Source organism: Monodelphis domestica, chromosome 1 (assembly GCF_027887165.1).
Source record: "Monodelphis domestica isolate mMonDom1 chromosome 1, mMonDom1.pri, whole genome shotgun sequence".
In the NCBI taxonomy this organism is placed as follows: Eukaryota; Metazoa; Chordata; class Mammalia; order Didelphimorphia; family Didelphidae; genus Monodelphis; species Monodelphis domestica.
The window spans coordinates 531,350,911-531,377,218 of record NC_077227.1 but is presented as its reverse complement, the minus strand read 5'-3'; the positions used below and the strand labels follow the sequence as shown (position 1 = coordinate 531,377,218).

The window sequence follows — 26,308 nt, the reverse complement described above, 5'->3', positions numbered from 1 at the left end:
CCCCAGTCCTTGTTTCACACACTTTTATCTCAAAAGCTATAGTGTCACCGATTGCTTCTTCATTCCCATACTAATTCCTGCTTGATACACCTCTGAGCTTTCCTCTCACTAGTTGCTGTTCAGTCCCGTCTGACTCTTGGTGACTCTGTTGGACCATATTGTCCCCGGAGTTTTTGATACCAGAATGGTTTGTCATTTCCTTCTCCAGTAGATTAAGGTAAACAGGTTAAGTGACTTGCCCAGGGTCACCCAGCTAGTGTGTAAGGACACCTTTGGGCCCAGGTCTTCTCGACTTCAGGCCTAGCCCTCTATCCTTTCTTTCAATAGCCACAAGGCCAGAAAACTTTTCATTTTAGCTCTTGCTGGAAATGTACCCTGTTTAAGGAATTAGAGACGAGGGAGACGATTGGACCTATGATGACGGAGGATTGGGTAGAACTGAACCTGGCTTGACTCTGGGCCACACTTTGGAAGTGGCTTTGGGGACTAAGTCACTCACAGTCTGCCGCCTCCTCCCCTAGTAAAAGGTGAGGACAGTCCGGTAACAAAGCAGGGACTACCCAGTTTTCTTTCCCAGAAAGATTCTCATTTGCTGTCCTGGCAGGACGGTGCTGGCCTCAGTGGCAGGAATGTGTCCAGCAGCAGCTGCTCTTCACGGACCAAAGGGAGATGCTGGTGGAGCCTGGCTGCCTGCCTCCTCCCAACTCCGCCGTCACCCTCCACGTGCTGGTACGCGGCGTCCAGGGACAACGGTGGCGAGATGAGCAGTGTGTATACGTGACGGCAGAGCAGAAGCTGCACCCCCGGATCAGGTCTGGTAGTTGTGATCAGTTCCTTGAGGGCGAGTAGACAGAATGGTCTGCCTGATGGTGGGCACGGGCCCTGGCCACAGGAACGTGTCTGCAAGGGGATGACTCTGCTCATCAATTCAGGTTATAGCAGTCCTCTCCTGGGGTAAGCTGGTTTGGGGGCTCCCAGGGAGAAGGGAGCAAGCGCTTATTGAGTACCAACGACGGGTCTGGCGCTGTGCTGAGCGCTTTACAAGCATTCTGTCATCTGAACCGGAGAGGTTTTAGAGAGAGGGGAGCTTACAGCCCCTGTAAGGACTGGAGGGGAAGGCGGGAGAGAATCAGTCAGCAGGCATTTGTGAAGCACCTACTGTGTGCCAAGTGTTATGCTAAGCAACTGGAATACAAAGACAAATGGAAACAATCCCTGCTCTGAAGGAGCACAGATTCTATCTAGAGAGGCGTCGTACATAGATACCAGCTATTCATGGTGGGGTCCAGCACTAGTAGCTAAGGGAATAGAGAAGGGCTTCATTCAGAAAGTGTCCTTGGAGGCGAGTTTTGAAGGAAGAAAGCTAGGGAGTCAGAGAGACAATGGTGAAAAGGATTCTCAGAATGAGGGAACGGGATGGGTAAAGGGGAAGGCAATAGCAAAAGAGGATGAAATCACTATGTTGGGCCTGAAGGTCTTTATCTAGTCTTTCCTGACTTTTCTGTCGAAAAAGTTCATTCAAACTTGGGGGATATGAAAGCTTCCTTCAAAATTTTTGAATGGGGCAGCTGGGTGGCTCAGTGGCTTGAGAGTCAGGCCTAGAGACAGGAGGTCCTAGGTTCAAATATGGCCTCAGACACTTCCCAGCTGTGTGACCCTGGGCAAGTCACTTGACCCCCATTGCCTAGCCTGTACCACTCTTCTGCCTTGGAACCAATACACAGTATTGATTCTAAGACAAAAGATGAGGGTTTAAAAAAAATCTTTGAAGGGCTATTATATAGAACAAAGATTAATAAGCAATAATGATAACAGCTCACATTTAAATAGTGTTTTAAAGTATGCAAAGCACTTTACATATATTATTTCATTTGATCCTCACAACAAACAGCCTTGTGCTATTATGATCCCCATTTTACAGATGAGGAAGCTGAGGTAAATAGAACGTAAATGACTTCCCCAGGGTCCCACTGCTAGTTTTTGAGGCAAAATGTGAACTTGGGTCTTCCTGATTATTGACTTCACCCTCAGATGCTTATGAGAGGTCTTCTGTTTGGCCCAACATCAGGGCAGAAGGAGGAAGTTGGGTGAAAATTGAAAAGAAGCAAATCTCGACAAGATGTCAGAGTTGGGAGGGGGAACCTTTCTCACAAACTAGAGTGGTCCCAAAGGGCAACGGGCTGCTTGGGTAGGTGATGGATTCCCTTTTCTTCAGAGTCTTCAGACAGAAGCTGAATGACAACTTCTTAGAATATATATCTTACAGTGGGAATTTTTTAGTGAATGGCTCAGAAGAGGATGACAGTGTTTCCAGCTAACTCTCCTATTTGGGGTGTGTGCGTGCGTGCGTGCGTGTGTGTGTGTGTGTGTGTGTGTGTGTGTGATTTCTCATTTACTTCTTCCAGTTGTGAAAAAAATTGCAAGCCAGTGAATGTGAGTGAAGAAGTCCTGCTGAGGGCCACTTGTGGGGATGGCCGACAGTCTGTGACATATAGCTGGTATTTAGATACCTCCTTCCAGAAAAAGGTGAGTGAGCCTCTTGAAGGCATTACCGACCATAATCACAGGGCGCTGGTGCTGTGGCCACCCCTTGCATGACGCTAGAGTGTGAGTCTCCAAAATGATGTTACAAGGGCCTGACTGCTGTGTGTGGTTCTGAAGCCGCTGGACTCTTAACTCTAGGTCCTAGAGCACTTGGTTGGGAGGATCTCAAGGACGTGATCTCTGAGAAAATGATTTTAGGGGAAAGAACCATGAGCGAAGTTTGTGCCTTTTAGCCTGTTACAAGAGCAGGCTGTCACACGTGTGCCTGATGAAGCTGTTGAAGCCCCAAGCTATAGAAGAAAGACCTTAATTCTGTTCTTAATATATGCGTCCCAAGGTCTCCTCCCTGTGGGATGGACAGTGCAGGGGCTTCCTGTCACTCTGAGAGGGTTGAGAAAGTTCCCTGGGTAGCTTTTGGGGTGGGCAGGAGAAAGCTTCCTAAGATCTTCAAGCAACTGGCTGGGGCCCTGCAGGGAGAGGACAGCCTGGGTTTATCTGCTGGAAGGAGCTGCCTCAGAGGAGCCTCAGGGAACCTGAACCATTCCTATGCTTGGCATCCTGCCTGGGGCTCATGTCTATAAATGTTTCAGGTGGAACCCCTTCCGGCTGTCTGTGGTCTCAGTGGATTTAGGCCAAGCTCCTTAAAGCTGCTACAGAGAAACACCCCCGTCTTGCTAATGAACAGCTCGTTCCTGTCTGAACTCCAGGCCTCAGCCGCTGGTATAGCTCAAATTAAAGTTACAGGTAAGCAGATGTGGCAGAATGTTTTTAACTGGATCTGTGATTCATCGGCTTAGGGGGATTTCAATGAGGAAACGTTCTCTACCAATGTAACTCAGCATCTACTCTGCCACGTATTGTCTCAGAGGGCTGTCTGGCCTCTTGAAAAGTTGAGTGACTGGCCCTGGGTCACCCACAGGTGGTATGTGCCAGAGGCAAAAACTGAACGTAGATGGTCCTGACCTAAAGACCAATTCTTTATCCAGTTTGATACACTGCTTCTCATGGGATAGAGAGAGAGACAGACAGACAGACAGACAAACAGACAGATGGATAGAGACATAGACAGACAGATATAGATGGATTGAGAGATAGACAGATAGAGATAGATGGATAGAGAGACAGACATACAGAGATAGATGGATAGAGACAGAGATAGACAGACAGACAGATGGATAGAGACATAGACAGGCATATAGATTGAATGAGAGATAGATAGACAGATAGACAGATAGAGATAGATGGATAGAGAGGCAGACATACAGAGATAGATGGATAGAGACAGAGATAGACAGACAGACAGACAGATAGATAGATAGATAGATAGATAGACAGACGGATAGATAGATAGATAGATAGATAGATAAATAGATAGATAGATAGATAGATAGATAGATAGATAGATAGATAGATAGATAGATAGATAGAGCGAGCGAGCTATTTCCAAAGAAAACTCAGAAACCAGCCCTTCCTTAGATCTGCACCAGGGACTACAGAGAACATTTTGGCTGTAAGAGTAGATAATTTCATAGGTTCATTCAATTCCATATTTATTTCAATACTTCCCTTAAAAAACCCTCAATATATAAAAATCTAGGTTTTTATACTAAAAACAGTGAGAACAACTTATTACAGCCCATTAGATTTTTAAAAAATGTTTTCCTCATTTCAACCTCATAAGATTGGTAATATGAGGAAACTGAGAATCAGAGCAGTTAAGAGTCAGGTAACACCTTTGGTATAAGGTGGCATATCAATAGATTTTGGAGTCAATTAACCTTTGTTTACATCTTTATTCAGTCTGTTATTACCTGAGTGATCTTGGACAAATCATATAACCTCTAAGTATCAGTTTCTTCATCTTTGAAATGAAGGGGTTGGATTGGATAGCTTCTAAGGTCACTTCTAGCCCTAGGTTTGTGATCTATGATCCTAAATATCTCATCTAAAAAATAAGGGTATTTGACCAGACTACCGCTAAAGTCCCTTCCTCCTCTATCTATCTATCTATCTATCTATCTATCTATCTATCTATCTATCTATCTATCTGTGTCTGTCTATCTATCTTTCTATCTATCTATCTATCTATCTATCTATCTATCTATCTATCTATCTATCTATCATTTTAAATCACTTGCCTAAGGTTCTTAAGCTAATCAGTATCACAGATGGGATGCCAACATAGTTCTGCTAATTCCAAGTTGGGTACCATTTTTACTATATCACATATCCTTTCAATATAAATTAAAGGATGATGATTTGCTTTACAGAGGATTTTATTTATTCAATTAAATACAGATGTTTTCCCCAAAAGCATGTCCATCAGCTTAGCTGGCCTCACAGAATGTTTATGTAATAAGAATCACTACATTTTGCCACCTGCTAGTCTATCACACCCACTGAGTGAGATGTCATCATCATTCTAATTATATGTGGCTATTCAATTAAATAAAAATGTATTAAGCATTTAAAAACACATATAACATTTTACATATAACAAGGAACATTGATGTAAGCCCTGCTTCACCTCATTAGCAAAGAGCCTCCTCTGGGGGTTCCTTCACTCTCAACTGGAGCTTAGAGATTTCTGTCTTTTCCCTTCCCTTCATCTGTTATATGTAGCCACCAATGGCCCCTCAAAACTAGTTCCACATCTAGGCTCCAGCATTTGCTCCTCTTCTGGGTTCAATCATTCATTCAATCATTATATATTCACATCTGGGTTTGCAAAACAATAATTATAATTAGGATGATAGTTAATAACACCACTTTGTGTTTATTTCTATTGTACTTTAAGGGTTACAAAATCCCTAGATAGAGGTGAGTCAGAAGAATCAAGCTCTCTTAAGCTACAGCATGATAGAAATGGAACCCAGAGAGATGGTTTAAAAAGATTATAATTTATTTTAACATTCATTTTTTTTACAAATTTTGAGTTACCAACTCTTTTTCTCCCAGCCTTTTCTTTATCTATTGATAAGGCAAGCAATAATGATATCAATTATACATGTGTATACATCATGAAAAACCTATTTCTATATTAGCCATGTTGTAAAAAAGTTTTAAAGTAAGAAATATGCTTCAGTCTGTACTCAGACTTAATCAGTTCTCTCTAGATGCAGAGAGCTTTTTTGCTTTACAAGTTCTTTGGAACTGTCTTGGATTATTGAATTTTTAAAGCAGTTAAATCTTTCACAGTTGATCATTACACTATTGCTGTTACTATGTACAATGATCTTCTGGTTTTGTCACTTTATTCTGCATTAGTTCATATAGGATTTTCCAGGTTTTTCTGAACCTGTCCCCCTTCATCATTTCTTATAGCACAATAATGTTCTATCACAATTATATACCATGACTTGTTCAGCCATTCCCCAATTGATGGCATCTCTTCAATTTCCAATTCTTTGCCACCTCAAAGAGAGCTGATATATATGTATTATATATGTGTGTGTGTGTGTGTGTGTATACACATATATATGTATATTAGATCCTTTCCCCCTTTTCTTTGATCTCTTTGGGATCAAAATGGTAGTTTTATGGCCCTTTGGGCATAGTTCATTCTCTCCAGAATGGGATGGGCCAGTTCACAGTACCCCCAAAAGTACATTAGTATATATATTTCCCCCTGCCCCTTCAGCATTTGTCATTTACCTTTTCTGCCATGTTAGTTAATATGATAAGTATGGTAATACCTCATAATTGTTTTAATTTGCATCCTCTAATTATCAGTGATTCTGAGCATTTTGTCATGTAACTATTAATAGTTTTGATTTTTTCCTGAAAATTGCCTCTTCATATCTTTTGACCTTTAATCAATTGGGGAACAGCTCTTATTTTTGTAAATTTAACTCAGTTCCCTATACATCTAAAAAGTAAGGCCTATATTACAGAAAATTAATATAAAACTCTACCCTAATCCCCCTCCCCATTTCTGGCTTTCCTTTTCATTTTGGCTGCATTGGTTTTGTTTGTTCAAAACCTTCCTAATTTCATGTCACCAAACATCCATTTTACTTCCTATGATCCTCTTTATCCCTTGTATAGACATAAATTCTTCCCTTGTTCCTAGACCTGACAAGAACATTTTTCTATGCTCCCAGGAAGATGGTTTTAAAGCAGTCTCCTCTCTTTGATTTCCAGCAATGACCAAGTGGGCCTATGGAGAACAGATCTATGTCATCAGCACTCTTTATCCTCCTGAGGTTCCAGCCTGTACTACCATTCCAGAGCAGGGGACCATTCTGACAAGCTTTAGGATCTCTTGCAACACATCTGTAGAGCCTGGCTTGCTCATCTATTGTTTCTGTCTGAAATCAGGTAGGATCTGAAGATCTCCATTTTCTGTTGACTGTCCTATGGAAACTGTCCAGAACTCTGCAGGGGCCAGTGTGTAATTTGGGAACAGATAGAACTGACCACATGGGGATGAAGTTTGCAGTGTCAAGAGTCCCCCATGGTAGACTAGGCTCCTATATTTCAGCTAACCTTGGAAAGAAGAGTAGTAGCAAGGTATCCTTCTACCAGTGAGAAGTAGTGAGGTAGAATAGAATGATCATGGGATTTAAAGTTAGAAAAGATGACTTGAAATCTCAGATCTGCTACCTTCTCTTCTACCAGTGTGATATTGGGCAATCACTCTTAGATCCTTTGTTCACATGAAATGATCAGATTGAAGTTTAGATGAAGTTTAGGCTTCCTTCCAGCTTTAAATTCTGTTTAGAAGTTAGAAGTTAGAAACCTCTTTCTTATCTTCTTTTTCTGTCCATGTTTCCCCTCCACAGAGGTCAGGCTTCCTCACCACCACTAGCATGAATAAAATGGAGGTGGCAGAAGAAAGATAGGGAAGATCTTAGCTTCCCAGCCCTAAAGCTATTCACTTGTATAATATCCACACTTGGGACTGTATATGAACAAGAATAAATATAAGACTGAGACTCAGGTCAAGGGTGGTTTCTATTTTACCTTGATTGTCTGTTTTATAATAACTTTGGCTGGAATTGATAGATTTTGAAATTTGGGACCAGTAAAAGTGAAACCACTAAATTATTGGTCTGATGCTGACTGACAAATTAATCCTTGTGTTGAGACTTTCTTCTAATAAAAAAGTCTTGGTTATATTTTTGGGAAGGGAGGAAACAAGCATTTATCAAATACCTACAATGTACTAAGCACTTTATAAATATGATATCATCTAATCCTCATAACAACCCTAGGAGGTAGATGGTATTATAATCCCCATTTTACAGTAGAGGAAACTGAGGCAAATAGAGGTTAAGTGATTTGCCTAGGGTTATAGAACTAGTAAATATCTAAGGTTGGAGTTGAACCTAGGTACTCTATCCACTGGGCCACTTCTCTAATTCATTGACTTCAGTGACCTGAAGTATCTGACACTCCCCCCCAAGGATAGCCACTAGTCCCTATTACAAGTACTGAAGTTCACAAGGCTCAAATTTTTTTAAAAATTATGTATAATTCAATGGAGAGTGCTTAGCATGGTGATTCACACACAGTAGACACTTGATAAATGCTTACTGACATGATTGACTTGATAGTTCTTACATCTCAGTATATGTAGAGTGAAAATATTTCCCCAAAGTAGGTGAGACCAAGGTTCGCTCCTTGCTTCTGCTCTCCTCCAGGACCCTTTGGTCTATGTTTTAATGTTCCCTCCTCAACGATTCTCATTAAGCACCACCAGCCACTACTCTGCCCTCTGCTTCCTAGCACTACTTTCCTCTCAAGCTCTGCTTCTGACAGCAAAGACTCTTAACTTCCTCAGTTCTCCTGTTCTCTAGCAATTGTGCTAATCATCTTCCCTGAGGGACCAGGCTCCCAGGCACTGCCCCATATGGAGCCCCTACTCTGGAGCCCCTTCCTCACCCAAATAGTTCAAAAACAAAATTGTTATCTCTGGATATCACAGCGCCTGCCCCTCCTCATCAAATAAGTCCTCTAGGGTGCTATGGTGAATGGTCCCTTCTTTCATTATTTAAAGAAGTATATATCTTTAACTCTGTACAGAGTAATGGTGTGCCAGTTCTTAGCACCTAGACAGCGTGTCTCCTGCTAAAATCAACACCACTCCCATCTCAAGACTTGGAGTTTGGAGGAACCTTTTTATCCTCTTCCTAAATTGATCTCAGAGGACTTGGCTTCACCCCCTTAGCACCTCTCTGGGCCTCTATTTCCTCATCTTAAAACTGGATGTCCCAGAGGCATTTCAAACTCAATGTGTCCATAACAGAACTCACTTTTTCCTCCATTTTCTATTGAGGGCATTGGCAGTCTTCCACTCCCCAAATTTTCAACCTTATTCTCTCTCTGTCTCTGTCTCTCTGTCTCTTTCTGTCTGTCTCCCTCTCTCTCTCTCTCCTTCACACTCTCCCTCCCTCCTTCCCCTCTCACTCTTGTCCCCTCCTCTCTCTTGTCCCCCATATTTTCCCTTTTTCTCTCTCCTCCTCTCCCCCACCTCTGTTGCCAAATCTTGCCATTTCTACCATGACAATATCTCTGGCATCTGTCCTTTGCTGTCTACCCACCTCTTTGTTTCCACCTTGTTCCAACTCTCCTCACCTCTCACCTGGACTACTAAAAGAAGCAGGACAAGTCTTATTACTATTTTTTTTTAAATAACCCTTACTTTCGGTCTTAGTAACAAATCTAAGACTAAAGGGCAAAAGCTAGGCAAATAGGGTTAAGTGACTTGCCCAGGGTCACACAGCTAGGAAGTATCTGAGGTCAGATTTGAACCCAGGTCCACATGACTCCAGATCACATGACTCAAGACCTGGGGCTCTATCCACTGTATCACCTAGCTCCTCCCTCCACCTTATTACTATTCCTGAAACAGTACTCCATCTCCTGATTCTGTGACTTTTATTCACTGCTGTCTTATAGAGAATCCCTTATTTTCTTCAATACTCAACTCAAACCCTACTTTCTACATGAAACCTTTCCTTATTGCTCCTATTGCTAATCTTTCTTCTCTAAACTGTTTTGTATTTATTCTGCATAAACTTATATTTTAATGGATGATTGTATTTATTTTGTACATACTTAGATGTGTATATAATATCCTCCCTAACATAATGTAAGGTTCTTGAGGGCAGGGATTATTTCATTTTAGTCTTTGTATCCTAAGTGCCTAATACAGTGCTTGACCCATGGTAGATACTTAATAAATGCTTACTGATTGATAAGCGACAGCATGGCACAGTAGGTAGAGAATTCAGAAAGACCTTGGTTCGAGTCCCACCTCTGAAACATCTGGGTGTTGTTATTCTAAGACTATACATTTCATAGCAAGTCCTAATCTACATGTTATATTGGGAAGAGTGCTCACTACCAAAGAAACTGCAGATCCCAGTGTTAAGATAAAACTTTTTAAAAAAAGACAATAGTTGTCATGATGGGTAGTCATAGATGGGCTGCAATCCAATGGACTAGCCATATCAATGAGATTACTCTTCTCATCTCTACCTCTTGGGATTCCAAACTCTCTTTGAGACACAGCTCAAATGCTCCCTTCCCCAAGAGGTCTTCCTTGATTCATTGGTTATAGTGAAATGGAGGCTCATGTCATAAGATCATAAGCCTAGACCAAGAAGGGACATTTAATCCAGCTCTCTCTTTTTATGAGTGGAGTAACTGAAGCCCAGAGAGGTTAAATGATTTGTCCAAGGCCATACAGGTAGCAAATGAAAGGCAGTATTTGAAACCAGTTCTTCTGACTCTAAAGCCAATGGACTTTCCATGGTACCTTTCTTTCTCTTGAAGTCTATAGAGTCTCATCCTCTTGGCTATCAGTTGACCTCTAACATCTCTTCTAACTCTAATTCGCTGATCCAGTGATCCAATTTTTCCCTAAGGGAAGCTAGGCTGGGTTATTCAAATGATCTCTTCCTCCCCACCTCCCCATCAGATTCTTCTGAGGAAAAGTCTGCATGAAGAGTTGTAGGCAGAAGAGAGAGGGAAATGGAATTAGCTGCTCTTGGCATGGTGTATTTTATAGCCATTGGACCATAGATTTAGAGCTCATTCTAAAAGCCTTCTGGATCATGGTTTTAGAGCTGGAAGGAGCCTTAAGGCCATGGAGTCCAACTTGCTGAATTAATGGCCTGTCCAAGGTCACACAGAAAGTAAATTGGAGAGCTGAAATTCTAACTCCGGCACTCCAAATAATCTTTACATTGCACCACATTGCCATAAATTGTTATGACTTAAGCATAATCATGGTTGAGGTTACCATCTGTAAGGGTCCTTTCATGGTCACTGCCCCTGGGCAGAAATCCATCAAGACAAAAACCAAAGGGGAACTCTGGGTAATGTCTTCATGGATGCTTCTGATCTTCCAGGTTTCCATGATGATATAGCTAGAGGGCAGATCATCCAGCCCTAAGATGTTGGCTACACATCTATATAAAGTGGACCCTGAGAAAATTTTCAAATGGGCATATCTACTCTGTTTAATAGATTTTGGTGAAATTTGCTCTGTGGATTGGAGATCTTGAAAATTATGACTGCATTCAAGAAAGGTTACCAATTACAAAATCATTAAGACTTTAATTTAGTTTAGTTCCTAGCATTATTATTGAATTTGGTATTTGTAAGGTCTTTGTTAAAAGTATTTAGATTATTATGATCAATAGTGTGTCTTTTGTAGAGCTTGCTATCTTTCCAGAACTCTGAGAAAGTTCTTTTCCCTGATTCTTTATCTTCCTATTTTTAGATTCATGCCTCTACTGTGGTCATGGGTCAGAACTCCTATCGGCTTATCTGCCACTTGGAGAAGCAGAAAATAACTATATCCTGAAGATTCTCATTTCTGTTGCTAATAAGGCTGGAGACACAGTTCATACCCACGTGGTAGTCAAGGTAGGCAATATCCTTTCTCTTCCCAAACCTTCCTTCCAAAACAGGAAGGGACTTCATATGTTGACTAATACAACCTCATCACTTTACATATGGGGAAACTGAGGTCCAGAGATGGTAAGTAATTTGTTCATTTACATTGCTTGTAAATAATAGAAGTGGGATAGGAAGAGACAGTGTGGTGTAGTGGGTAGAGTGTTGGACGTGGCATCAGAAAGACCTGGGTTCACTTCTCATTTTGGGAACTTCCCAAATGTATGCTGTTTGTCATGTTACTTAACCTCTTATCCTTAGTTTCCTCATCTCTAGATGATATTACTAATTGCTCCTTCCTCACAGGGTTGTTGTATGAATAAGCTGAGATTATATATGTAAAACATTTTTGTAAACTTTAAGGAAACACATAAATATGGGTTATTATTTTCATTTGTTTATCTGATTATTAGAGAATTGGACTATAAGATAACAGATTTAGAGCTAGAAAGGATCTAAGAAATCACTGAGTTTTCCCCCTTCCTTTTATAGATGAGAAAAATAAAACCCTGAGATGAGACATGTAAGAAAAACTAACGCCAGGGAGGTTAATTTAATGTAGTTATAAACAATTTGCATACCTACCTTCTCAAAGTATCTGTTATATGACCATTTCTCCACTGGGGAGTATGTGTCACCCTTATAGCTATGTATCAGATCCTTATAGATTCTGAAGTGTTAGCTCTCTTTATGTTATATTTACTGCACTAATATTCTTTCCGATGTTAATATTTCTTAATCTGGAATTTCTTTGGCCTTTGCATTGTTTGCTGCTTTGTACATGTTTGTTTTTCACTTACCCCATGCTAAAGATGCTAGGGCTTACTCTTTCTAGAAGAAAGTTCATACCAAATGGCCCTGACATCTACTGTAGTCATGAGATCTGGTCACTTTCTTAGCCTTTCTTCCATTCAGGTGGAACAAGAAGATACAATCAAGGGAAATGGAACACTTCATACATTGGTGTCAGAGAAGATAAGCAACATCCTCATGGGAGATAATAGCAGCACGGCACTTGTCCAGTTGTCCAAGTCAGTGGCCTCTATCTTGAATCTAGGGGGCAAAGACAAAGGCTACCCTCCATCTCTGAGAGCCAACCCTGCACAAGAGGTCTTTGATGTGGTTTCTCTGTGTATCTTGTAGCAAAAATGAATCAGAGGGTCAGCAAGTCTCTGGTGTAGCAGGGAGAGGGTAGGCTTTAGAAATCTCTGGTCATGGCTATGAAGAAGTTATTAATGATAGAATCACAGGCCTTAAAGGTGAAAGAAGATTTACAGAGTATTTAGACCAATTCTTCCAATTCCTCATTTTATGCCAGTGTGATGCCTAACACAACTTCACATTCATGACATTTCCTTCTCCTTTTAGTCCCTTTAATAGAGGATCATCGATTTAGAAATGGAAGGGACCATAGAAGCTGCCTAGTTCAAAGCCATCATTCTGTAAGTGAAAAAAGGTGCCTAGAGAGATTAAGCGACTTGACCAGGATTCTACCAATCAGAAGTTGCAGAGATGTAATTCCTCTGCCTCCTCTATGTCCAAATCAAAATGCTTTCTGCTGAAATGATCATACTACTTTCATTGTTAAACTTTGGGGCTATTTTCTTGACCCCTCCTTAAAATCCTATACCAGATGCCTTTATGGACCCCTGTGGCAGGCACCCTGCAACCATACCTACCAGGATGAGTTCCCCAGGGTTCCCCAGCAAAATTCAAAGGAAAGGTTCCCTTCTAGGCCATGTCATGTTTTCCCACATTGAAAAAAAGGGTGGAACAACCTGGGAACTACTGGCTAGGGACCTGCCAGATTTGAGTTATGGAAAGAAAGAATCAGCAGGCCCAAATTTGAGTTTTAGCATTGACACAAAATGCCTGCAAGACCTTGATCAAATCTCTTCCCCTCTCTAGTTTTCAGTTTTCCCATTTATAAATTTAAGGGGCTGGACTAAACAGTCTCTAAATCCTGCTCCTTCCCTGCTCCAGTTCTGTTATTCAATGTTCCAAAATCCCTTTGAAATCTGACATTCAATGTTCTTTGTTCTGAGTGTCCCAACACCCCCAACATTCTATGATTTCTATGACTCCACAGGCAGTAGTAGCCCGGCTCACTTTTGGGAGAGTAGGAGAGTAGGGTGTTAGGATTCTGACCTACACTGGCAAACATCAGTCTCTCCTAAACTGTTCTTCAGACCAGACAGGCACCCCACTACTCAAGAAGCATAGAATACAAAGTAAAGAGTTAGGAGGGAGTTTCAAGCCCATTTGGTCCAGCTGCTCATTTTACAGGGGAGGACACTGAGGTCCAGAGAGGAACAAAGACAAAATTTTATTTACTGAGTTAGAACCAAGGATCTATTAGAGCTCAGGCCTTAACATATATCATGTTGCCTCTAGATGCAGAAGTGATGCTAAAAATATTCCAGGCTCGATTCTCCTCATATAGAAAACCTAGGAGAACTCTGAGAATATCCTATTTGTCCTCACCCCTTTGAGGGTTGGTCTTGGAAAAGTGGATGCAAATTCCACGACTCTCTGATTTCTGCATCTCTAGCCAAAGACCACCATGTCTAGAGAGCAGAGTATGTGTTTTTCAATTAAGACAGTGAAAGTAATTAGAACTAAGAGATATTTGTGACAGCCTTTGAAGTCAATAGAGAATCTCTGGTGTGTTGAAAGGCCATTGATTCCCAAGCTTTTGCAGAAATAGGCTTAACTTATTTTGCATTAATTGATGATAATTAGCATTTATGTACAGTACCTCTTAGCTAATTTTTTATCCATCCAGCAAGCATTTATTAACTATTTGTAATGTCCTTGTTCCATCCTAAGGTTAGAGAGCTCTTGTTGAAGACCCTGGCTTCTATCCCTGTTGATGAAATGCAGCAGGCTTTAGGGATGGCAGAGGCACTTAAAGATATCACCTGGCGCCATGAAGAGCTCTCCCTTTCAGCCCAGGTTAGTAGCATTCTAATGACTCTCCTGCCTTTTACCCTATATGCACACAAGGACCTTCATCCTACTTGGGCTACAAGAAGCCCAAGGTAACCTTTCTTAGCCTCAGTTTCCCAGCTCTAAAACTATGGCCCTGGCATAGTCAGAGTTTAATACCACAGGTATTTAAATTTTCTTTTGTGTTTTTATAGATCTTATGGCTTTTTTGTATGTTTCTGTTTAAAGTACTATAATTTCTAAAAGCAAAGTGCAGTAGATTTGTAGCTTTGATTCTATAATTTTGTGAGCAGTTAATGCTTTCCTGGGCATGTTAGGGGATCGCAGGGTTGTCACAATGGACCTTGTCTTGAAAAATATAGAACTCGGAGACTTTAGTTTGAATCTTACACTTACAGATGATTGCTTGGCAAGTCAATCTCGTTATGCCACAGTTGACTAATCTGTAAGATGAGGGTGTAGAAGCAGCCACTGAATCTACAGTGTATGAAAAAATATGCCTTTGCTTCTCGGTTCTGTTTTACCTCCTCAGGCAGCACAGCCTGTCAGGCTCCCAAGGAGGACCCTGATTAATACCAATCCTTGTGCTCAACTGGAAGCTCCCTCATCCTCCCATATGTATTCCTTGTAGGTACCATGCCTTCACCTGCTCTCATATAGACCTATTCTCTCCCATTTAGGGATTGGATTAAGTTAGGATTAGAGAAAAAGACAGGAAAACTTGTGATGGGGCAGGAACAATAGTGTCAGTCTTCATTGGTTTGGTTTATAGTCATAGATGGTTGACCTTCAAAAAATCTAGCCACCATGGCTTGGCCTTTCTTCAGCAATGTTTAACAACAGTGTTTAAACAGCAAATGTTTACTGAGCAAGACCTTGCACTGGGCACCAAGGGGGGGGGGCTACAAAACAGTCAGTTCAACAAACATTTATCAAGTGTTTACTGTGTGCATTGTTCTGTGCTTGGAGCTGGGGATATTTGGCAAGAGTGGGGCCCTGGACTGGTGATGTCCTTGGCATGGGGCACCTAATGTGAAAGTTCTTCCATGGATGCACATTACCAACTGATATATTAATTATTATTTAGAATTTAGAAGGAGGGAGTGCTTTTGATTATGGAAATCAGGGAAAGCTTGATGACAGAAGTGGCTTCTAAATAGGATATTAATGGGAGAGAAGGATTTCAACAGGCTGAGAAAGGGTAGAATGGTTCTTATGGTCAAGTTGGGGCTAGTATGGGCACAAGTAATTCAAGGCAAGTCAATCAAAATTCTGCTCAGGTCCATCAGAATTTCTTCATTTGGGCTCTTTGGCTTGAAGGGGACAATGCTAGTGGCTTACTACCACTGGAAGGCTATGTATACACCTCTTTATGCAGACTGGCTGTGTGGACAGTCATCTATGTTTGGTTCTGTCCTCAACTAATTTTCCCGTTTCTTTTTGGGGGACAAGCTGTTGGCCAGCCATATTCTTCAGAATGTCAGCAGGTCCCTGGCAAGAGGGATGTCTAGTCCTGAGGACAACACTGTCAGACAGAAGCGCCAGATGATGGTCACACACCTGTTCCATGCAGTGGGAAACGTGCTTGAAGCATCGAGGAGTCAAGAGATTGAAGAGCCACTGGGCTCTGGTACAAGCCAGGTCATTGTCGCTGAAAGAATGCAATTTGAAAAAAAAATGCAAAAGGCATTCCCTTTTTATTAAACCCTTACTTTGTCTTAGAATTAATACTGTGTATTAGTTCAAGTCAGCAGAGTGGTATGGGCTAGGTAATGGGGGTTAAATGACTTGCTCAGGGTCAAATAGCTGGGAAAGATCTGAGGTCAAATTTGAACCCAGGACCTCTGTCTCTAGGTCTCAATCTACTGAGCAACCTAACTGCCCCTGGCATTACATATAGAGACCTCAAGAGATAGGTGGAAGGGTTTCATAGGATAGGGTGACCTGGGAACCCCAGCTACACTAGTTCTTTGGTGGTGTCAGTTAACAAGTATTTATTGTGTCTCCCGTGAGCCAGGCACTAGGCTAAGTATTGAGGATACAGAGGAAGGCAAAAGGCAGGCTCTTCTATAAAGGAGCTCACAGTCTAAAGGGGGAGATAACAAAAGCTCAACTATGTACAAACAAGCTATGTACACGGAAGCTTGGAGATAATCAGTAGAGGGAAGGTCCCCATACTGAGGGTAGATCAAGACAAGATGGCACGAGATACAACCTTTCTTAACAGGGAACTATGGAGATAGCCTCTTACCCCCCACCCCCTTGCCAAAGTACCCATAGAATATCCTCCCTCTTTGGCCATATTTGGCCAAATCCAGCACAAGCCAGAGGGGAGAGTGGCCTTCCTTTTTAGGCAACTGTATTTCTGTACCACATCGCTAAAAGCATAGTCTTGTGGGAGAGAAATCTCATTCTAGGAATGATGGATGAACTGAGTCATGTTCTTCTTTCTTGGCAGGTGATTCTAGAGCTCCTCAGTACCCTGGAGAATCTACAGAGTGCTCTCTTGCTAGGAAAGCCCCCAAGACACCATCCCACCATGTTGAGTTTACCTACAATCTCCATGTATATCAACAGGTAATAGCAAGCTCACAGCATCCTTAGAAAAGGCTTTGGGCCCTCACTGGGAGCATTTTCAATGTCCCAAAGGCTATTGGTATAGTGGGAAAGGTGTTGGATTTGTAATGAGAAGACTTGAAGATGTACATTTATCTAATGTTGATTTTCCTCTTCTTTCTCCCCCTGGGGTCAGGGTGCAACCACAAGGTCTGGATGGTGCTTTCTTTCATTTCAACATAAGCAACTCTGCTGCCTTCACTCTGCCCAGAATTTCCTCCCTCAAATCCTTGGGCAATGATGATGAACCTGTGGACATAAGGGTGGGTGTTCACACCCCTGCCTTAAAGATTCCGACACTTCAAATTCCTTCTGTGTTTCCTGTTTATCATCCTCCATGACAATGACCAGTGAGAAGCAGTATACATATATCCATGTCAGAGAGATGCTGGGAAAAGTATCTTTTCCAAGCCTCAGTTTATTCATTGGTAGAATGGAGAAAAAAATCTTTGCATTATCTACCTCAGTGGATTATATGAGGATCAAGTCAGATACTGCATGAAAATATTTTGCAACCTTTAAAGTACTAGAGAATTGTCTGTTGTCACTATTGGGGTCCTGGCTCTGCCACTTACTACTTGTGTGACTGTGGGCAATTCACTTAACCTTTCTGGATCTCAGTTTTCTTATTTATAAAACAAAAGGGCTAGAACATATAACCTCTAAGGTAGGCCCCCTTCCAACTTTAGAAATAAGATGACTTATTTATTCATTCATTTAAAAAGGTAAACTAGAATTGGCCCTCATAAGAAAATCACAAGAACTCAAAAATAAAAAATACTGGAGGAAATCAAGCTGGAATGAAATTAATTCTACTTGACCCCAGAGAGCAGAACTAGGAAGCCTCAGCAAGGCAAATTGAGGCTTGATTAAGGAAAAACTTCCTAGCAGTTCCTGACTGAATCCTTGCCAGGTCAGGGGATTTTGTTCAGGTATGGGCTGAACTAAAAGTCTCTGAAATACTTTCCAACTCTGGGTTCAGTCAATACTTTCCTTGGCTTTAGGCCAGGAAGGCAGACTAGGAAAGTTGCCTTGACATCTCCCAAGGCTTCCAGATTGATGCTTCTTGTCTCACTCCTCATCGCTCTGTTCTGGGCTTCCTCCTCCCACACTTGAGTCACAGGTGGCTATGATGAGAGCTGGTATTGTGTATATATGCTGCACACCCCATTCTTCTCCTTATTGTGGCCTCCTACTCCTTCCTGGGCCTTCTTTCTTGCTCCCCCACCCCTTACCTCCCAACAGCCCTGTCCCAAGACATACACCCAGCCCAACCCAGCCTGGAGGCGGTGTGGTCAGGGTATGAGGAAAGAGACCCAGACTAGGAGCTGGAGACTTGAGCATGAGTCTTGACTTTGCCACCAATTAGCTGTATTTTCTTGGAGAAGTCATTTATCTGTAAAATGACAGGGTTTAGACTAAAATAACCTCTAAGACGTCTTCTGGCTCTTAACAATCTATGAATCCGTGGATTCCAAAGGAGATTTATTCCTGAGGATTGGGCTTGTGGGCCTCGGATCACTGAGGTGCCATTCAGTTCTGGCTTCTCAGCCAAGAGAGGCCTACCTTATTAGTAACAACTATTCCTACTGGGACTCTTAAAAGCAGCAATGGGTCATCCTTCCTTGGGAGCCTCCAAACAGAGATAACCATATTCTAGAAGAAAATCCTGTTGAGGTCTTGGTTGGAGTAGCTGACCTCTTCTCCTTTCTAACTCTGACTTCCAATGAATTCCTCCAAGTGTGATTCTAATGTACAGACTGTTTGAACTTAGAAGGTAGGTAGGAAGGATAGGGGAGGGCTGGAATAGGATGGGGAGATGGGAAGCAGTGGCTCCAAGCTGCCTGCCTTATAAAATATCTGCCTATCTGTGGATAAGGAGGGGATTATAATCACTCCTCTTTTACCCCAATATCTTTAACCTGCATGCATGCACGCATCTGACATCAGAAGTCTTCTAATCTGGGCCAAGAATCATGCACCCCCTTCCCTATCAGGGAATAGCTAACCTGGTTTTGTACTGTGAGAGGAGCCCAGGAAACGATTGATCAGGGAGCAGTCTGCTCTGGCAGCAGCCACTTGCTGATCTTACCATCCATCTGTTTCATCATCTGCCTCCTCCCACCTGTTGTCTCATTGCCCTCACCTCCCCCAGGTCCACTGGCCCAGCCCCTATTTTCCTATCCACCCATTTTCTCTCTCTCCCTCCCTCCCTCCCCAGTAATAATACCTGCTGATAATTGCTTCCTGTCTGAACAAAATTCATCTCTCGCAAGTGCTCAGTGAGAGGCATTAGTACAAGTATTGCCGCTTCATTTTACAGATGAAGAAACTAAATTCCAGAGGGCAGTTTGCCTAAAATCACAGAGCGAATAGCTAGGTGTAGAGCTTAGACCACTTAATTCTTAAGTCTCATGGCTTTCTACTTTGGGTTTCAGTCTAGTATATATTCTCGTCGGATTCTTTTGTTCTATTAACATGTATTTATTAAATGCTTGCTGTTTCAGGCTAAGCGTGGGGGATTCAGAGAAAGGAAAAAAACACAATCTTGACTCTTAAAGAGGTCCCATTCTAAGGGCCAGATAGGTGGCTCACTGGATAGAGATCCAGGCCTGGAGATGGAGAAGGCCTTAGGTTCAAATCTGACCCCAGACACTTTCTAGGTGTGTGACTGGGCAAATCACCTAACCCCAGCTACCTATCGCTTACCACTCTTCTGCCTTGGAACCAATCCTTAGTATTGATTCTAAGACAGAAAGTACAGATTTTTTATAAATTACCATTCTAATGGGAAGGTAATATGTAAATAACTATGCAGGTACAACATACATTCAGTATAAATAGAAAGTCTTGTTTTGGCTGAGGCCCTGTTCTCTCTGCCCCTTTTCCCAGCTGCCAGCCGCCCAAGATCATTCTGAGCTGGTCATGCAGTTTGTTATATCCAGAACTGGGCAAGAACTTCACCGAATCCTAGGCTAGTTTTTTAGCTTCTGTCTTCAGTTTGGGAGAATGTCATGTCCATGCTTTCCATAGAGGCCTAACTGCCATGTGAAGTTCAAACATGTGTCTGAGTAGACTAGAAGATGAGCCACTTGGGTGCTTTCCATCTTGTTCACTGACCAACCACTTCCTACTGACTAGCAAGCATCTTAGATGGCCTAGAATAGCAGGCCAGCCTTACCTAAAGAACTCACTGTTCTTATGAAGTTGGAGGCGGGGAGGAAAAGGGATTTGAAGAAACAGATTTCAATAGAGCTCAGTCTATGATAGTGTACTATCAAGTAGCTTATGATAGCCATTCTGTTCTTTGTGGTATCTTAGCGTGTTTGGAAAGAAGGCTAAATGCAAAGAATGAATGGAAAACTAAGATAGCGTCAATGGGTGGGTCCCCCTACCTAATTTGGCCAGACAAAAACGCTCTTCTACTTTGCTACCATCACAGAATTTCAGAATTAGAAGAGATCTCATTGACCATCTAGTTAAACCCGTACCTGAAAAAAGAATCATTACTTCAATACATCTAAGTGGTCACCCATCTTATGCTTAAAGACTTCCAAAGAGAGAAACCTTCTATCTGCCAAAATAGTCATTCATTACACTTTTGATTAGCTCTAATTTCAGAAAGTTTTTCCTGACTTCAAACATAACTTTGTATCTCTGCAACTTCTGCCCCATTGTTCCTAGTTCTGCTCTCTAAGGCCAAACAGGACAATTTTAATCCTCCTTTCACAGCCCAGTCTTTCAAGTATTTGAAGCTATCACACTCAACTCCAAGCCTTTCCTTTTCTAGGATAAACATTCCCAATTCCATTACCCATTGAAGTCCCCAATGTTGCTAACTCAGATTGCCAGAGAAGTAGGGCACAAAAACATTACCAATGGAACCCTAACTTGTACTCATTTTTCAAATGAAGGAATAGATGGCTCTATGTCCCATCCATCACTGGATGGAGCACAAGTCTGTTACACGGATTCTTCTCTCAGTCTAGGCAAAATCTTCCCCAATTTGGTTCTAGATGGTGAGTTTTCCTGAGAATCCCTTCCCTGCAAGGAGCAGCTTTGATGTTCAAGGGAGCATTGGAGGCCTTCATCTGACCAGCCCTGAGGGCCAACTCATCCCAGTGAGGAATCTGAAAGACAATATTGAGGTAGGTGTTTGGTTTTACCTTGTGCATGTTCTCTGACTTGACAATCAGGAGCTCAGTAGTCTGCTTTCTCTCAAAGTTGGAATTGTGTAAAAAGAGATCCCTGAGAATAGAGACTTTAGTGTAGTCTTCTGAGAGGCAGGGCTTCAAGGAAGGCACTAAAGATGGTGAGAATATGCTGTTCTGCCCTCATGAGAGGCTTTTTAGACTTTTTCAAAGTGTCGCCCTGGCAGATGGAGGTATCCTAATACCAAAGTACCAGCCCTGACAGTCCAATTTGTCAGCCAGTAAGTATTTATTAAGCTCTTTCTATGTGTCAACTACTGTGCCTTATAAGCTCTGAGGCCACAAAGATAGGCAAAAGGCAGTCCCTGTTCTCCAAGAGCTCCAAAGATTCTTCTCTGAACCTATGAGCTCTGTAATGAGGATAGGTAACACTTCTATAGTCCTTGGAAGTTTGCAAAGCACATTTGAGCCTTATAATAACCTTAGAGAGCAGATATTTTAGGCATTATCATCTCTACTTCATATAGGATAAAACTGAGGTTCAGAAGAGACTTATCCACTATTAATCCCACAATTAGTCAAGTGTTTGAGACAAGATTTAAACCGAGGTCTTCTTGTTTTAGGTGTGGAATATAATCCACTAGCGCTTGGTCAGTCAATAGACTTCACTGAGACAGAGAACTTAGAGCTAGAAGAGATCTGGATGGGCCCAAATTCTGGAGGGCCTTGAAAAGCCAAGTGGACAGAGTCTAGACTTCTACCAGTTGTAATCTGGAAGCCACTGAAGCAAGAGTTCTTAACCTGAGGTCTATGGATATATTTCAGGGGGTCCATGAACTTAGATTGGAAAAAATGATATCTTTATTTTCACCAACTTTTGATTTCTTTTGTAATCCTATGTATTTTATCTTATGCATTTAAAAACAGGCTGAGAAGGGGTTCATTAGTTTCGCCAGACTCCCAAAGGAATCTATGACCCCCCAAAATAGTTAAGAACCCTGGCACTATGAGGGTTTGAGCAGTGGGGGGGGGGGGAAGGAGATAACAGTAGTGTGTATTTAATGAATGGACTAAAAAGAGCCAGCCACTTTTATGATGAAAAAGTCCAGTAGAAATGACTAAGTCCCTCTTCCCTGGCAATTGGCCAGTTTTAAACAGAGGCCACCCAACAGTATTAGGCCTCAGAAGATCTGGGAATAAGGAAGAGCAGTTTCCCTTTTAAGGCTTTAAATGAATTGATGGCTTTCCTTAAGAAGACTGAAGCATGGTACAGTGTAGAGTGATAGATAGATTTAGGGTCAGAAGATCTGGGTTTCAAACCCAGATCTATTTAATTCTTGTGTAATGTTGAGAAAGTCACATTACCCTGAAGGGCCTACATTTCCTCCTTTGTAACACAAGGGGCCTGAGCTAGAAGATTTGTGGGGTCCCATCCAACTTTGGTGGCATTCACACCATCCTGCAAGATCACATTAACTCTCAAAGACATATTCATAGTATTCCCTAGCCTTAGGGCTCCTCTTTCCCTCTGACTGAAGAGAGTAGAGGGTGGACAGTAGAGAACTCCTCCCAAGTCCTCCATTTAAGGGCAGTCCCAGAGGCAACAACTATCTCTTCATTTCCTACCTGGCTGCACTCTTTCTCCATGAGGCCTTCCCTGACCACCTTCCTCAGATGGAGACCCCCTTCTTGAACTTGGCACGCCATTCTGATTGACCTTTCCTGTGTCCTCAATCCTGTTTAAACTTAAATTATTAGCCATCTGCATATGTCTCCTACCTATCCCTAATAGACATTCCTTGAGGGCAGGGACTATATCATTTTAATCTTTGTATATATAGCAGTGTCCTGGTAACAACCAGTTCTCTTAAAAAAAAAACTTTTAAATTAACCTGCATTATTAACCTTCTCTATCAACTTCTTAAATCTAGATGGTTAACAAAGTAATTAATCCAGATCTGGTTTGTATTATTTGCCTATTTCTGAAGTGAGAATGCTCACACTGAAAATTTAATGATGGGCTCTGGGGCCTTTGAGCAGGCTCTTGTTTGTATTCCTAGTAAAGTATAGGACCTACTATGGGAATTATTTGGACCTGAAAAGGTGCTCAGTACATATGCTGAACTAAACTCTAGTTGCTCTTGGTTTTCTAGGAATACATAACATTTAAGTAGTCATCATGTCACTCTCTTTGTAGATAGTGTTGCCTCGATTTACAAATTTAAAGGATGCACAGACTATGCTGAATCTGACAACTTCAACCACTTTGCAAGTGAATATGACCTCTGGAAATGCTTCTCTGGTGATCCACCTTGAGTGGGACTTTGATCACCCACTTATACTGTGCCTGGGCTATGGCTACTCTCCCAATGAGACCAACTATGATGCCAAAACTCACCTTCAGCCAAAGAATGATCTTACAGGTATGTCTGTATTTCCCTATTAGAATTTTTCCATTATATCATCATATAGCCCTATATGTGCTGTGGGCCTCGTCTCTGCTAATGAATAACTTAAAAAAAAAAAAAACATTATCCACCTTAAACCATCTTTAAATGGAAGCTAGAGGAATGTAGTGAAAACCTTGAGTTACCCAGATGGGATATTGTGAATAATTCACCCTCTGTGAGCAGAGCTAGGATTTAGATCAATTATTATACCAATATATGTGTTGAATTGAACTCTTGCTGCTCTTAGCATTTACATTTACTTAGCATTTTAGTAGCCCCTATGTCGTTGTCTTTGGAGACAATGTTGTCTCAGTGACTCACTGACCGTCTACCATGCTTCATGCCATGTGTTCTATGCTGTGTGAGTACATTTGTCACTAGGAGCCACTTTTCCTTTTTTATTCTTTCTTGTTTCCTGGCTTTTATGACACTGTGCTTTCATGGTTCTTATCCTACTTCTCTTACTACTTCTCCTTAGTCTTCTATTCTCCTCTCTTGAATTCCCTAGCCATTTTGACTGGGTCTACACAAAATTGTTATATAACCTCAATTGGGCCCCCAACTGCTGCTTACTTATAATCTTACTATATCTCCTTTATGAACTCACTACCCCAGGCTCCATAGCAGTCCTTCCAAACCTTTTCATCCCATTTCCAACCTCTGATGGCTTCCTCTCCCCTTACTCTCTCAGATGAGAACCAAGCCTCATATTTCACAGAAAAAACTGAGGCTCTTTTACCATGAGTTTCTTCTTCTCTCCTCTTCCTCATATACTGTCATTCAGTGGTTTTCTGCCACTTTATCTTCCTTTGACTCAAGCTTTCCTGATATAGTGACCTTGCTCCTTTCCAAGGCTAACCCCTCTACTTGTTCAAGTGATTCCTTTCTATCCTGTTTCTTCCAACAGATTGCCCCCTTCCTTTAATCCTACTCTTTCACTTATTTTCAGTATCTCCTTGTCTGCTGGCTCATGCTCTTCTGCCTACAAACCTGCCCAAGTCTCCTCAATTTGAAAAAATCCTCACTTGATCCTTTCATCCTGGATAATTATCATCCTATTTCTCTTCTGCCTTTTGTAGCCAAACTTCTCAAAAAGACTATCTATGATAGATGCCTCCACTTTCTCTCTTCTTATCCTTAGAACCTGGTTTCTGACCATATTTTCCCACCAAAATTGTTCTCTCTAAAGTTACTAATCTCCTGATTGTCAGTATCAATGATCTTTTCTCAATCTTCATTCCCCTTAACTTTTCAGCAGTCTTTGATCACTTTGATCGCTACTGATCACTTTCTCCTGCTTGATATTCTCTTCTCTCTAGGTTTTCAGTACACTACTCTCTCTTGGTTCTTCTCCTTCTTATGGGATCCCTCTTTCTCTGTCTCCTTTGCTGGACCCTCCTCCAAATCATACCGTATAACTGGAGATGTCCCTCAGAATTTGGTCCTGAGTCCTCTTTTCTTCCCTATAGAATTTCATTTGGTGATCTGATCTCATCAGTTCTCCTGGTTTTAGTTATCATCTTTATGCTGATGATTCTCAAATCTACCTTTCCTGCTCCATCCTCTCTCCTAACCCCCAATTTATCATCTCCAACTGTTTTTCAAACATCTTGAACTAGATGTCCAGTAGACATCTTAAACTCAAAATGTCTAAAACGGAACTCATTCCCTCTTAAACCCCACCCTGTTCTACCTTCACTGTTACTGTAGAGATCAACACTATCCTCCCAATTGCCAGGCTCACAACCATGACATTATCCTGTATGCCTTACTATCTTTTACTTCACTATATCTAAGTTGTCACCAAGGCTTTTTGATTTCACCTTTATAGTATCTCCTGAATAGACCCCATTCTTGCCTCTGATATTGCCATTGCTCTAGTAGGCCCTTTCACCTCCCACCTTAATTACTGTAATAGCCTGCTGGTGGGTGTTCCTGTCTTAAATCTCTCCCTTCTCTAGTCCATTCCTCATTCAGCCACTTAAGTGATTTATAAAATGCAGGTCGTAACATATCACCCCCCCACCCCATTCAATAAACTCCAATGGCTTTCTGTTGCCTTCAGGAGCAAATACAAAATGCTCTGTTGTCACGTAAAGTTCTTCATAACCTATCTCTCTCCAAGCTTTCCAGTCTTCTTACACTTTACTCCATGACACATATTCTTCAGTGCAGTGACACTGGTCTTCTGGCTGTTCCATGAACAAGACACTCCATCTCTCAGCTCTTGGGCATTTTCCTTGGTTGTCTCCCATGCCTAGAACATTCTCCTTCCTCTGTTCCAACTACTGACTTCCCTGGCTTCCTTTAAGTCCTAACTAAAATCCCATCTTCTACAGGAAGCTTTTCCCAACCCCTCTTAATTCCAGTGCTTTCCCTTTTTAAAGTATTTCAGATTGATCCTGTATATAGCTTGCTTTGTGTATCTGTTTCCATGTCATCTGCCCCCATTAGATTATAAATTCTTTGTGGACAGGGGATATCTTTTGCCTCTTTTTGTATCCCCAGTGTTTAGGACACTGTCTGGCACATTAATGTTTATTGAGTGGAATTGAATTGAATTTGCTTGCTCCTCATCCTTCTGTTCTATTAATCTAGGTATTCATGAGTCTTTCCTCTGTTCCCTTCTTTTCTTTCTCAGTACTCTTTTCTCTTGACCTTCCTATGTACTCCCACAGTTTCAACTAG

The 26,308-nt window shown here is 41.7% G+C and overlaps 2 protein-coding genes across 12 annotated transcripts in view; one reads left to right on the top strand and one right to left on the bottom strand.

Moving 5' to 3' along the window:
* The window catches only part of GCSH (glycine cleavage system protein H), a 244,341-nt gene that overhangs the window by 126,467 nt on the left and 91,566 nt on the right, over positions 1–26,308 (top strand). For all 11 annotated transcript variants that reach the window (XM_056813278.1, XM_056813280.1, XM_016432773.2 and 8 more), the window contains 12 exons: positions 605–812; positions 2,406–2,526; positions 3,135–3,288; positions 6,688–6,864; positions 11,279–11,424; positions 12,370–12,564; positions 14,284–14,409; positions 15,856–16,044; positions 16,862–16,980; positions 17,156–17,282; positions 21,036–21,167; positions 23,368–23,593. In XM_056813278.1, coding sequence (XP_056669256.1) covers positions 605–812; positions 2,406–2,526; positions 3,135–3,288; positions 6,688–6,864; positions 11,279–11,424; positions 12,370–12,564; positions 14,284–14,409; positions 15,856–16,044; positions 16,862–16,980; positions 17,156–17,282; positions 21,036–21,167; positions 23,368–23,593 — 1,920 coding nt within the window. The remainder of the gene's footprint in view (positions 1–604; positions 813–2,405; positions 2,527–3,134; positions 3,289–6,687; positions 6,865–11,278; positions 11,425–12,369; positions 12,565–14,283; positions 14,410–15,855; positions 16,045–16,861; positions 16,981–17,155; positions 17,283–21,035; positions 21,168–23,367; positions 23,594–26,308) is intronic.
* BCO1 (beta-carotene oxygenase 1) overlaps positions 1–26,308 on the bottom strand; it is a 156,500-nt gene that overhangs the window by 99,484 nt on the left and 30,708 nt on the right. The window lies entirely within an intron of this gene.